We start from the raw sequence: 14,445 nt of genomic DNA, 5'->3' as shown, positions 1-14,445 counted from the left end.
ACCCTGTACTTGTCCTATATTGTCGTCAATTGTAAGTTGCTGTTTTCCTGTTTGATTATTTGTTTATGTACTCTGTAATTGGGCGCTGCGGAACCCTTGTGGCGCCATATAAATAAAGGATAATAATAATAATAATAGATGAGAGGAAGAGATGTGAGGAATAGATGAGAGGGAGAGATGTGAGGAATGGATGAGAGGGAGAGATGTGAGGAATGGATGAGAAGGAGAGATGTGAGGAATGGATGAGAGGGAGAGATGTGAGGAATGGATGAGCGGGAGAGATGTGAGGAATAGATGAGAGGGAGAGATGTGCAGAATAGATAAGAGCGGGACAGAGATAAGAGGGAGAGATGTGAGGAATGGATGAGAAGGAGAGAGGTGTGGAATGGATGAGAGGGAGAGATGTGAGGAACAGTTGAGAGGGAGAGATGTGTGGAATGGATGAGAGGGAGAGATGTGTGGAACGGATGAGCGGGAGAGATGTGAGGAACAGATGAGAGGGAGAGATGTGAGGAATGGATGAGAGGGAGAGATGTGAGGAACAGATGAGAGGGAGAGATGTGTGGAACGGATGAGCGGGAGAGATGTGAGGAACAGATGAGAGGGAGAGATGTGAGGAACGGATGAGAGGAAAGGATGAGCGGGAGAGATGTGAGGAATGGATAAGAGAGGGAGAGAGATGTAAGGAACGGATGAGCGGGAGAGATGTGAGGAACAGATGAGAGGAAGAGATGTGAGGTACAGCTGAAAGGGAGAGATGTGTGGAACGGATGAGCGGGAGAGGTGTGGAACGGATGAGAGGGAGAGATGTGTGGAATGTATGAGAGGGAGAGATGTGAGGAACATTTGAGAGGGAGAGATGTGAGGAATGGATGAGAGGGAGAGATGTGAGGAACGGATGAGCGGGAGAGGTGTGGAATGGATGAGAGGGAGAGATGTGAGGAACAGATGAGAGGGAGAGATGTGAGGAACAGATGAGAGGAAGAGATGTGAGGAACAGATGAGAGGGAGAGATGTGGAACGGATGAGAGGGAGAGATGTGAGGAACAGATGAGAGGGAGAGATGTGAGGAACAGATGAGAGGGAGAGATGTGGAACGGATGAGAGGGAGAGATGTGAGGAACAGATGAGAGGGAGAGATGTGAGGAACAGATGAGAGGGAGAGATGTGGAACGGATGAGAAGGAGAGATGTGAGGAATGGATGAGAGGGAGAGATGTGAGGAACAGATGAGAGGGAGAGATGTGAGGAACAGATGAGAGGGAGAGATGTGTGGAACCGATGAGAGGGAGAGATGTGAGGAACAGATGAGAGGGAGAGATGTGAGGAATGGATGAGAGGGAGAGATGTGTGGAACGGATGAGCGGGAGAGGTGTGGAACGGATGAGAGGGAGAGATGTGAGGAACAGATGAGAGGGAGATATGTGTGGAATGGATGAGAGGGAGAGATGTGAGGAACAGATGAGAGGGAGAGATGTGTGGAACGGATGAGAGGGAGAGGTGTGGAATGGATGAGAGGGAGAGATGTGAGGAACAGATGAGAGGGAGAGATGTGAGGAACAGATGAGAGGGAGAGATGTGAGGATCAGATGAGAGGGAGAGATGTGTGGAACAGATGAGAGGGAGAGGTGTGGAATGGATGAGAGGGAGAGATGTGAGGAACAGATGAGAGGGAGAGATGTGTGGAACGGATGAGCAGGAGAGGTGTGGAACGGATGAGAGGGAGAGATGTGAGGAACAGATGAGAGGGAGAGATGTGAGGAACAGATGAGAGGGAGAGATGTGAGGAACAGATGAGAGGGAGAGATGAGAGGAATGTATGAGAGGGAGAGATGTGAGGAACAGATGAGAGGGAGAGATGTGAGGAACGGATGAGAGGGAGAGATGTGAGGAACAGATGAGAGGGAGATATGTGTGGAATGTATGAGAGGGAGAGATGTGAGGAACAGATGAGAGGGAGAGATGTGAGGAACAGATGAGAGGGAGAGATGTGTGGAACGGATGAGCGGGAGAGGTGTGGAACGGATGAGAGGAATGGATGAGAGGGAGAGATGTGAGGAACGGATGAGAGGGAGAGATGTGAGGAACAGATGAGAGGGAGAGATGTGAGGAATGGATTAGAGGGAGAGATGTGAGGAATAGCTCGCCAACTCTCCTGCCTATGGATTACTTCCTCCCACTCCTACCTCCAAGATTTTTCACGTGCTGCACCACTTCTCTGGAATTCCCTACCTCTCCCCCTCAGACTCTCCACCTCTCTACAAAACTTCAAACGGGCTCTCAAGACCCACTTCTTCACCAAACCCAGCCAAATCTCATCCTAAACTTCTGTTCCACTCTCTCTATGTACCCCATCTGTCTCACCCCTGTCTGTCTACCCCTCCCCTTTAGAATGTAAGCTCTCACGAGCAGGGCCCTCTTCCCTCATGTGCTTACCCTTTTCTTACTTTAATAATCTTCAGCTGCACCAAATCCAGCAGTCTTCTGCCACCTGATACTTATTCCAGTGTCATCTGCTGATGTTGCTATGTTTATTTACCCTGTACTTGTCCTATATTGTCGTCAATTGTAAGTTGCTGTTTTCCTGTTTGATTATTTGTTTATGTACTCTGTAATTGGGCGCTGCGGAACCCTTGTGGCGCCATATAAATAAAGGATAATAATAATAATAATAGATGAGAGGGAGAGATATGAGGAATAGATGAGAGGGAGAGATGTGAGGAACGGATGAGAGGAAGAGATGTGAGGAACGGATGAGAGGGAGAGATGTGAGGAATGGATAAGAGAGGGACAGAGATAAGAGGGAGAGATGTGCAGAATGGATAAGAGAGGGAGAGAGATAAGAGGGAGAGATGTGAGGAATGGATGAGAAGGAGAGATGTGAGGAATGGATGAGAGGGAGAGATGTGAGGAACGGATGAGAGGGAGAGATGTGAGGAACGGATGAGAGGGAGAGATGTGAGGAACGGATGAGAGGGAGAGATGTGAGGAATGGATGAGAGGGAGAGATGTGAGGAACGGATGAGAGGGAGAGATGTGAGGAACGGATGAGAGGGAGAGATGTGAGGAACGGATGAGAGGGAGAGATGTGAGGAACGGATGAGAGGGAGAGATGTGAGGAACGGATGAGAGGGAGAGATGTGAGGAATGGATGAGAGGGAGAGATGTGAGGAATGGATGAGAGGGAGAGATGTGAGGAACGGATGAGAGGGAGAGATGTGAGGAACGGATGAGAGGGAGAGATGTGAGGAATGGATGAGAGTTAGAGATGTGAGGAATGGATGAGAGGGAGAGATGTGAGGAACGGATGAGAGGGAGAGATGTGAGGAATGGATGAGAGGGAGAGATGTGTGGAATGGATGAGAGGGAGAGATGTGCAGAATAGATAAGAGCGGGACAGAGATAAGAGGGAGAGATGTGCAGAATGGATAAGAGAGGGAGAGAGATAAGAGGGAGAGATGTGAGGAATGGATGAGAGGGAGAGATGTGAGGAATGGATGAGAAGGAGAGATGTGAGGAATGGATGAGAGGGAGAGATGTGAGGAACGGATGAGAGGGAGAGATGTGAGGAACGGATGAGAGGAAGAGATGTGAGGAATAGATGAGAGGGAGAGATGTGAGGAATGGATGAGAGGAATGGATGAGCGGGAGAGATGTGAGGAATGGATAAGAGAGGGAGAGAGATCTAAGGAACGGATGAGAGGGAGAGATGTGAGGAACGGATGAGAGGGAGAGATGTGTGGAACGGATGAGCGGGAGAGGTGTGGAACGGATGAGCGGGAGAGGTGTGGAATGGATGAGAGGAATGGATGAGAGGGAGAGATGTGAGGAATGTATGAGGGAGAGAGATGAGAGGGAGAGACATGTGAGGAACGGATGAGAGAGATGAGAGATATTGCTGGACTTACCATCTGTACATATCTATTCCAGGCATATGAAGATAGTGATTTCCTCTGGTACTTATTGCGCTTCATGAATGATCTCTTGCGTGGGAGCTCAGAGCTGGTATTGGAACTGCTGGTGACGTGTGTACTGGTGGAACCTTTCTACAGGTAGGTGTTCTCGGATATGTACATCATGCTTACTGTACAAGTCTCATTATTGCGATATATAGTTATGTAGTGTTAGGACATCTGTGTGCCTCTGCTGGTCATACACCATACAATTATCTGGCAGATCTGGCTGTTGGAATGGATAAGAGGAAACGACAATTGAACATTTGCTCCCAGACACTAGAACATGGACAAAACCTGTCATTCAGATAAATTGGTTAAATGACGGATTTAGCCAATTTATATGAACAGTTTTTGTCCATGTTCCAGTGTCTGGGAGCAAATGTTCAATTGTCATTTCCTCTTATCCATTACCAGATTTTCTTTCCAACAGCCAGATCTGCCAGATAATTGTATGGTGTATGACCAGCATAACATCAATAGTCCATCTTTGCAGAACCCTGTTTGCAGTACACTATGATTGAATGCGGGAGGAACTGAGACGCTGGCGCCATGTTTCCTGCAAACGGGATCACAGATGCAGACATATACACTCCGCAAACATGACACGCTACCTCGCCAACTGCTTAAACATCGACATAGCGTCAGAATCACGCCCAAAGAGACTTCAGCCAGGTCTTTGTAGACTCCCCTAAAATAGATTCTTCTACCTCATCTCCAACAGTATTATCATGCGATATACAGGGGAGGGTAACGAGAGGGGTGACCTGCGTACAAAGACAAGGCAAACACTTCATAATAATCGTTGCAATCAGTGGTTCTTTGCATAGTTATGGCCATAAATAATGGCTTGCCCACCAACGTCCAGGTGACCTCATTAATCAGGTAAGTCCCTAACATATTGGAGGAGTACAAGTCCAGGGCATGGGAAACCTCAAAACCAAACAGCCGAGCGACCCCAAGGCGACACTCTAGTGAACAAAACATACACCATTCCACTAGTCTACCTACCTCCCATCCCCCTTCCCAGTGTGTCTATCCTGTTACATAACTTTGTGTCATCTGCCATCTGTAATGTCACCAATAAAGATATAAAAAAGCACTGGTCCAAGTACAGATCCCTGGGGTACTCCACTGGTAACATTTCCCTCCTGTGACTGCACTCCATTTACCACAACTGTCTGTTTCCTATCCTGTAACCAAGATCTTATCCATTCAACTATCTTAAGGTGCATACACACGGTGAGATCCTTGCTATGCCCGAGTTTGACTATGGGGGTCATTCCGACCCCATCGCATGCTGCACTTCTTCGCAAGGTGCGATTGGGTTGGAACTGCGCATGCACGGCATGCGCATTGCGCACGCGCGCCATCGTTGGGCAACGACGCCGGGAACGAAGAAAGCTGTCGCAGCGGCGACCGCAAGAAGACTGGCAGGAGGAAGGCGTATCGGGGCGTCAACTGATCGTCTTCTGGGAGTGGTCAAGTGAACGCAGGCGTCTCCAGGCATTTTGAGGGTGGATGTCCGACATCAAATCTGGGACCTGCATCGCTGGTTCTGTCGCACAGGGTAAGTAGGTCTAGGGCTGGTCTTGTTTTGTTAGAAACCTTTTTAGCATAGTAGGGCTGCACAAGCGGTCGCATCCCTGCTATGCTAAAATACACTCCCCCATAGGCGGCGTCAGGTTGGTCGCACGAGCACCAGAAAGTTGCTACGTGCGATCAACTCGGAATGACCACCTCTGTGATTTCCCTTAAACTCCCCCAGAGCCCAGAGATTCTGACTACCTGTACTTTCAGTTTTATCTGTGTACGATCATAACTAAGTGCCAGTTGTGACTGTACTAGATAGTCCATTACATAGTCCAGAGTGACCAGCCTCACTGCTAGCACCTCGTCATTATCACTAACTTTCCTATATAGTGCAGACTGACCCTGCCTGCCATCTATCCAGCCTCACTGCTAGCACCTCGCCATTACCACTAACTTTTCTATGTAGTCCAGAGTGACCTGCCATCTATCCAGCCTCACTGCTAGCACCTCGTCATTATCACTAACTTTCCTATATAGTGCAGACTGACCCTGCCTGCCATCTATCCAGCCTCACTGCTAGCACCTCGCCATTACCACTAACTTTTCTATATAGTCCAGAGTGACCTGCCGTCTATCCAGCCTCACTGCTAGCACCTCGTCATTATCACTAACTTTCCTATATAGTGCAGACTGACCCTGCCTGCCATCTATCCAGCCTCACTGCTAGCACCTCGCCATTACCACTAACTTTTCTATATAGTCCAGAGTGACCTGCCGTCTATCCAGCCTCACTGCTAGCACCTCGCCATTACCACTAACTTTCCTATATAGTCCAGAGTGACCTGCCCTCTATCCAGCCTCACTGCTAACACCTCGCCATTACCACTAACTTTCCTATATAGTCCAGACTGACCTGCAGTCTATCCAGCCTCACTGCTAACACCTCGCCATTACCACTAACTTCCCTATATAGTCCAGAGTGACCTGCCGTCTATCCAGCCTCACTGCTAACACCTCGCCATTACCACTAACTTTCCTATATAGTCCAGAGTGACCTGCCGTCTATCCAGCCTCACTGCTAACACCTCACCATTACCACTAACTTCCCTATATAGTCCAGACTGACCTGCCTGCACAGTCTATCCAGCCTCACTGCTAACACCTAGCCATCTCCACTAACTTTCCTATATAGTGCAGACTGACCTGCCGTCTATCCAGCCTCACTGCTAGCACCTCGCCATTACCACTAACTTTCATATATAGTGCAAACTGACATGCCATCTATCCAGCCTCACTGCTAGCACCTCGCTATTACCACTAACTTTCCTATATAGTCCAGACTGACCTGCCGTCTATCCAACCTTACTGCTAGAACCTAGCCATCTCCACTAACTTTCCTATATAGTGCAGACTGACCCTGCCTGCACAGTCTATCCAGCCTTACTGCTAGCACCTCGCCATTACCACTAACTTTCCTATATAGTCCAGACTGACCTGCCATCTATCCAGCCTCACTGCTAGCACCTCGCCATTACCACTAACTTTTCTATATAGTCCAGACTGACCTGCCATCTATCCAGCCTCACTGCTAGCACCTCGCCATTACCACTAACTTTCCTATATAGTCCAGACTGACCTGCCATCTATCCAGCCTCACTGCTAGCACCTCGCCATTACCACTAACTTTCCTATATAGTCCAGACTGACCTGCCATCTATCCAGCCTCACTGCTAGCACCTAGCCATCTCCACTAACTTTCCTATATAGTCCAGACTGACCTGCTATCTATCCAGCCTCACTGCTAGCACCTCGCCATTACCACTAACTTTCCTATATAGTCCAGACTGACCTGCCGTCTATCCAACCTTACTGCTAGAACCTAGCCATCTCCACTAACTTTCCTATATAGCGCAGACTGACCCTGCCTGCACAGTCTATCCAGCCTTACTGCTAGCACCTCGCCATTACCACTAACTTTCCTATATAGTCCAGACTGACCTGCAGTCTATCCAGCCTCACTGCTAGCACCTCGCCATTACCACTAACTTTTCTATATAGTCCAGACTGACCTGCCATCTATCCAGCCTCACTGCTAGCACCTAGCCATCTCCACTAACTTTCCTATATAGTCCAGACTGACCTGCTATCTATCCAGCCTCACTGCTAGCACCTCGCCATTACCACTAACTTTCCTATATAGTCCAGAGTGACCTGCCCTCTATACAACCTCACTGCTAGCACCTAGCCATCTCCACTACCTTTCCTCTATAGTCCAGACTGACCTGCAGTCTATCCAGCCTCACTGCTAGCACCTCGCCATTACCACTAACTTTCCTATATAGTCCAGACTGACCTGCCATCTATCCAGCCTCACTGCTAGCACCTGGCGATCTCCACTAACTTTCCTATATAGTCCAGAGTGACCTGCCCTCTATCCAGCCTCACTGCTAACACCTCGCCATTACCACTAACTTCCCTATATAGTCCAGAGTGAGCTGCCGTCTATCCAGCATCACTGCTAACACCTCGCCATTACCACTAACTTTCCTATATAGTCCAGACTGACCTGCAGTCTATCCAGCCTCACTACTAACACCTCGCCATTACCACTAACTTCCCTATATAGTCCAGAGTGACCTGCCGTCTATCCAGCCTCACTGCTAGCACCTCGCCATTACCACTAACTTTCCTATATAGTCCAGAGTGACCTGCCCTCTATCCAGCCTCACTGCTAACACCTCGCCATTACCACTAACTTCCCTATATAGTCCAGAGTGACCTGCCGTCTATCCAGCCTCACTGCTAACACCTCGCCATTACCACTAACTTTCCTATATAGTCCAGAGTGACCTGCCGTCTATCCAGCCTCACTGCTAACACCTCACCATTACCACTAACTTCCCTATATAGTCCAGACTGACCTGCCTGCACAGTCTATCCAGCCTCACTGCTAACACCTAGCCATCTCCACTAACTTTCCTATATAGTGCAGACTGACCTGCCGTCTATCCAGCCTCACTGCTAGCACCTCGCCATTACCACTAACTTTCATATATAGTGCAAACTGACCTGCCATCTATCCAGCCTCACTGCTAGCACCTCGCTATTACCACTAACTTTCCTATATAGTCCAGACTGACCTGCCGTCTATCCAACCTTACTGCTAGAACCTAGCCATCTCCACTAACTTTCCTATATAGCGCAGACTGACCCTGCCTGCACAGTCTATCCAGCCTTACTGCTAGCACCTCGCCATTACCACTAACTTTCCTATATAGTGCAGACTGACCTGCAGTCTATCCAGCCTCACTGCTAGCACCTCGCCATTACCACTAACTTTTCTATATAGTCCAGACTGACCTGCCATCTATCCAGCCTCACTGCTAGCACCTAGCCATCTCCACTAACTTTCCTATATAGTCCAGACTGACCTGCCATCTATCCAGCCTCACTGCTAGCACCTCGCCATTACCACTAACTTTTCTATATAGTCCAGACTGACCTGCCGTCTATCCAGCCTCAATGCTAGCACCTAGCCATCTCCACTAACTTTCCTATATAGTCCAGACTCACCTGCCGTCTATCCAGTCTCAATGCTAGCACCTAGCCATCTCCACTAACTTTCCTATATAGTCCAGACTGACCTGCCATCTATCCAGCCTCACTGCTAGCACCTCGCCATTACCACTAACTTTCCTATATAGTCCAGACTGACCTGCCGTCTATCCAGTCTCAATGCTAGCACCTAGCCATCTCCACTAACTTTCCTATATAGTCCAGACTGACCTGCCATCTATCCAGCCTCAATGCTAGCACCTAGCCATTTCCACTAACTTTCCTATATAGTCCAGAATGACCTGCGGTCTATCCAGCCTCACTGCTAGCACCTCGCTATTACCACTAACGTTCCTATATAGTCCAGACTGACCTGCCATCTATCCAGCCTCACTCCTAGCACCTCGCCATTACCGCTAACTTTCCTATATAGTCCAGAGTGACCTGCCGTCTATACAGCCTTACTGCTAACACCTCGCCATTACCACTAACTTTCCTATATAGTCCAGAGTGACCTGCCGTCTATACAGCCTTGCTGCTAACACCTCACCATTACCACTAACTTTCCTATATAGTCCAGACTGACCTGCCGTCTATACAGCCTCAATGCTAGCACCTAGCCATCTCCACTAACTTTCCTATATAGTCCAGAGTGACCTGCCGTCTATACAGCCTCACTGCTAGCACCTAGCCATCTCCACTAACTTTCCTAAATAGTGCAGAGTGACCTGCCGTATATCCAGCCTTACTGCTAACACCTCGCCATCTACACTAACTTTCCTATATAGTGCAGACTGACCCTGCCTGCACAGTCTATCCAGCATTACTGCTAGCACATCGCCATTGCCACTAACTTTCCTATATTGTCCAGACTGACCTGCAGTCTATCCAGCCTCACTACTAACACCTCGCCATTACCACTAACTTCCCTATATAGTCCAGAGTGACCTGCCGTCTATCCAGCCTCACTGCTAGCACCTCGCCATTACCACTAACTTTCCTATATAGTCCAGAGTGACCTGCCCTCTATCCAGCCTCACTGCTAACACCTCGCCATTACCACTAACTTCCCTATATAGTCCAGAGTGACCTGCCGTCTATCCAGCCTCACTGCTAACACCTCGCCATTACCACTAACTTTCCTATATAGTCCAGAGTGACCTGCCGTCTATCCAGCCTCACTGCTAACACCTCACCATTACCACTAACTTCCCTATATAGTCCAGACTGACCTGCCTGCACAGTCTATCCAGCCTCACTGCTAACACCTAGCCATCTCCACTAACTTTCCTATATAGTGCAGACTGACCTGCCGTCTATCCAGCCTCACTGCTAGCACCTCGCCATTACCACTAACTTTCATATATAGTGCAAACTGACCTGCCATCTATCCAGCCTCACTGCTAGCACCTCGCTATTACCACTAACTTTCCTATATAGTCCAGACTGACCTGCCGTCTATCCAACCTTACTGCTAGAACCTAGCCATCTCCACTAACTTTCCTATATAGCGCAGACTGACCCTGCCTGCACAGTCTATCCAGCCTTACTGCTAGCACCTCGCCATTACCACTAACTTTCCTATATAGTGCAGACTGACCTGCAGTCTATCCAGCCTCACTGCTAGCACCTCGCCATTACCACTAACTTTTCTATATAGTCCAGACTGACCTGCCATCTATCCAGCCTCACTGCTAGCACCTAGCCATCTCCACTAACTTTCCTATATAGTCCAGACTGACCTGCCATCTATCCAGCCTCACTGCTAGCACCTCGCCATTACCACTAACTTTTCTATATAGTCCAGACTGACCTGCCGTCTATCCAGCCTCAATGCTAGCACCTAGCCATCTCCACTAACTTTCCTATATAGTCCAGACTCACCTGCCGTCTATCCAGTCTCAATGCTAGCACCTAGCCATCTCCACTAACTTTCCTATATAGTCCAGACTGACCTGCCATCTATCCAGCCTCACTGCTAGCACCTCGCCATTACCACTAACTTTCCTATATAGTCCAGACTGACCTGCCGTCTATCCAGTCTCAATGCTAGCACCTAGCCATCTCCACTAACTTTCCTATATAGTCCAGACTGACCTGCCATCTATCCAGCCTCAATGCTAGCACCTAGCCATTTCCACTAACTTTCCTATATAGTCCAGAATGACCTGCGGTCTATCCAGCCTTACTGCTAGCACCTCGCTATTACCACTAACGTTCCTATATAGTCCAGACTGACCTGCCATCTATCCAGCCTCACTCCTAGCACCTCGCCATTACCGCTAACTTTCCTATATAGTCCAGAGTGACCTGCCGTCTATACAGCCTTACTGCTAACACCTCGCCATTACCACTAACTTTCCTATATAGTCCAGAGTGACCTGCCGTCTATACAGCCTTGCTGCTAACACCTCACCATTACCACTAACTTTCCTATATAGTCCAGACTGACCTGCCGTCTATACAGCCTCAATGCTAGCACCTAGCCATCTCCACTAACTTTCCTATATAGTCCAGAGTGACCTGCCGTCTATACAGCCTCACTGCTAGCACCTAGCCATCTCCACTAACTTTCCTAAATAGTGCAGAGTGACCTGCCGTATATCCAGCCTTACTGCTAACACCTCGCCATCTACACTAACTTTCCTATATAGTGCAGACTGACCCTGCCTGCACAGTCTATCCAGCATTACTGCTAGCACATCGCCATTGCCACTAACTTTCCTATATTGTCCAGACTGACCTGCAGTCTACCCAGCCTCACTGGTAGCACCTCGCCATTTCCAATAACTTTCCTATATAGTCCAGACTGACCTGCCGTCTATCCAGTCTCAATGCTAGCACCTAGCCATCTCCACTAACTTTCCTATATAGTCCAGACTGACCTGCCATCTATCCAGCCTCAATGCTAGCACCTAGCCATTTCCACTAACTTTCCTATATAGTCCAGCGTGACCTGCGGTCTATCCAGCCTCAATGCTAGCACCTAGCCATCTCCACTAACTTTCCTATATATTCCAGAATGACCTGCGGTCTATCCAGCCTTACTGCTAGCACCTCGCTATTACCACTAACGTTCCTATATAGTCCAGACTGACCTGCCATCTATCCAGCCTCACTGCTAGCACCTCGCCATTACCGCTAACTTTCCTATATAGTCCAGAGTGACCTGCCGTCTATACAGCCTTACTGCTAACACCTCGCCATTACCACTAACTTTCCAATATAGTCCAGAGTGACCTGCCGTCTATACAGCCTTGCTGCTAACACCTCGCCATTACCACTAACTTTCCTATATAGTCCAGACTGACTTGCCGTCTATCCAGCCTTACTGCTAGCACCTAGCGATCTCCACTAACTTTCCTATATAGTGCAGACTGACCCTGCCTGCACAGTCTATCCAGCCTTACTGCTAGCACATCGCCATTGCCACTTACTTTCCTATATAGTCCAGACTGACCTGCAGTCTATCCAGCCTCACTGGTAGCACCTCGCCATTTCCACTAACTTTCCTATATAGTCCAGACTGACCTGCCGTCTGTCCAGCCTTACTGCTAACACCTCGCCATTTCCACTAACTTTCCTGTATAGTCCAGACTGACCTGCCGTCTATCCAGCCTTACTGCTAACACCTCGCCATTACCACTAACTTTCCTATATAGTCCAGAGTGACCTGCCGTCTATACAGCCTCACTGCTAGCACCTAGCCATCTCCACTAACTTTCCTATATAGTGCAGAGTGACCTGCCGTATATCCAGCCTTACTGCTAACACCTCGCCATCTACACTAACTTTCCTATATAGTGCAGACTGACCCTGCCTGCACAGTCTATCCAGCCTTTCTGCTAGCACATCGCCATTAACACTAACTTTCCTATATAGTCCAGACTGACCTGCAGTCTATCCAGCCTTACTGCTAATACCTCGCCATTACCACTAACTTTCCTATATAGTCCAGACTGACCTGCCGTCTATCCAGTCTCACTGCTAGCACCTCGCCATTACCACTAACTTTCCTATATAGTCCAGACTGACCTGCCATCTATCCAGCCTCACTGCTAGCACCTAGCCATCTCCACTAACTTTCCTATATAGTCCAGACTGACCTGCCATCTATCCAGCCTCACTGCTAACACCTCGCCATTACCACTAACTTTCCTATATAGTCCAGAGTGACCTGCCCTCTATCCAACCTCACTGCTAGCACCTAGCCATTTCCACTAACTTTCCTATATAGTCCAGACTGACCTGCCATCTATCCAGCCTCACTGCTAGCACGTCGCCATTACCACTAACTTTCCTATATAGTCCAGACTGACCCTGCCTGCACAGTCTATCCAGCCTTACTGCTAGCACCTCGCCATTACCACTAACTTTCCTATATAGTCCAGACTGACCTGCCGTCTATCCAGCCTCACTGCTAGCACCTCGCCATTACCACTAACTTTCCTATATAGTCCAGACTGACCCTGCCTGCACAGTCTATCCAGCCTTACTGCTAGCACCTCGCCATTACCACTAACTTTCCTATATAGTCCAGACTGACCTGCCTGCACAGTCTATCCAGCCTTACTGCTAGCGCCTCGCCATTACCACTAACTTTCCTATATAGTCCAGAGTGACCTGCGGTCTATCCAGCCTCAATGCTAGCACCTAGCCATCTCCACTAACTTTCCTATATAGTCCAGACTCACCTGCCGTCTGTCCAGTCTCAATGCTAGCACCTAGCCATCTCCACTAACTTTCCTATATAGTCCAGACTGACCTGCCATCTATCCAGCCTCACTGCTAGCACCTCGCCATTACCACTAACTTTCCTATATAGTCCAGACTGACCTGCCGTCTATCCAGTCTCAATGCTAGCACCTAGCCATCTCCACTAACTTTCCTATATAGTCCAGACTGACCTGCCATCTATCCAGCCTCAATGCTAGCACCTAGCCATTTCCACTAACTTTCCTATATAGTCCAGAATGACCTGCGGTCTATCCAGCCTTACTGCTAGCACCTCGCCATTACCACTAACGTTCCTATATAGTCCAGACTGACCTGCCATCTATCCAGCCTCACTCCTAGCACCTCGCCATTACCGCTAACTTTCCTATATAGTCCAGAGTGACCTGCCGTCTATACAGCCTTACTGCTAACACCTCGCCATTACCACTAACTTTCCTATATAGTCCAGAGTGACCTGCCGTCTATACAGCCTTGCTGCTAACACCTCACCATTACCACTAACTTTCCTATATAGTCCAGACTGACCTGCCGTCTATACAGCCTCAATGCTAGCACCTAGCCATCTCCACTAACTTTCCTATATAGTCCAGAGTGACCTGCCGTCTATACAGCCTCACTGCTAGCACCTAGCCATCTCCACTAACTTTCCTAAATAGTGCAGAGTGACC

General features: G+C 48.6%; 1 protein-coding gene across 2 annotated transcripts in view; it reads left to right on the top strand.

Moving 5' to 3' along the window:
- The window catches only part of LOC134928736 (uncharacterized), a 372,583-nt gene that overhangs the window by 112,826 nt on the left and 245,312 nt on the right, over positions 1-14,445 (top strand). For both annotated transcript variants that reach the window (XM_063924751.1, XM_063924752.1), the window contains exon 6: positions 3,930-4,051. In XM_063924751.1, the coding sequence (XP_063780821.1) occupies positions 3,930-4,051 (122 nt within the window). The remainder of the gene's footprint in view (positions 1-3,929; positions 4,052-14,445) is intronic.

Source organism: Pseudophryne corroboree, chromosome 5, assembly GCF_028390025.1.
Source record: "Pseudophryne corroboree isolate aPseCor3 chromosome 5, aPseCor3.hap2, whole genome shotgun sequence".
NCBI classification, from domain to species: domain Eukaryota; kingdom Metazoa; phylum Chordata; class Amphibia; order Anura; family Myobatrachidae; genus Pseudophryne; species Pseudophryne corroboree.
Note: the sequence above shows the minus strand (reverse complement) of the source record. Positions and strands in the feature narration are given on the sequence as shown.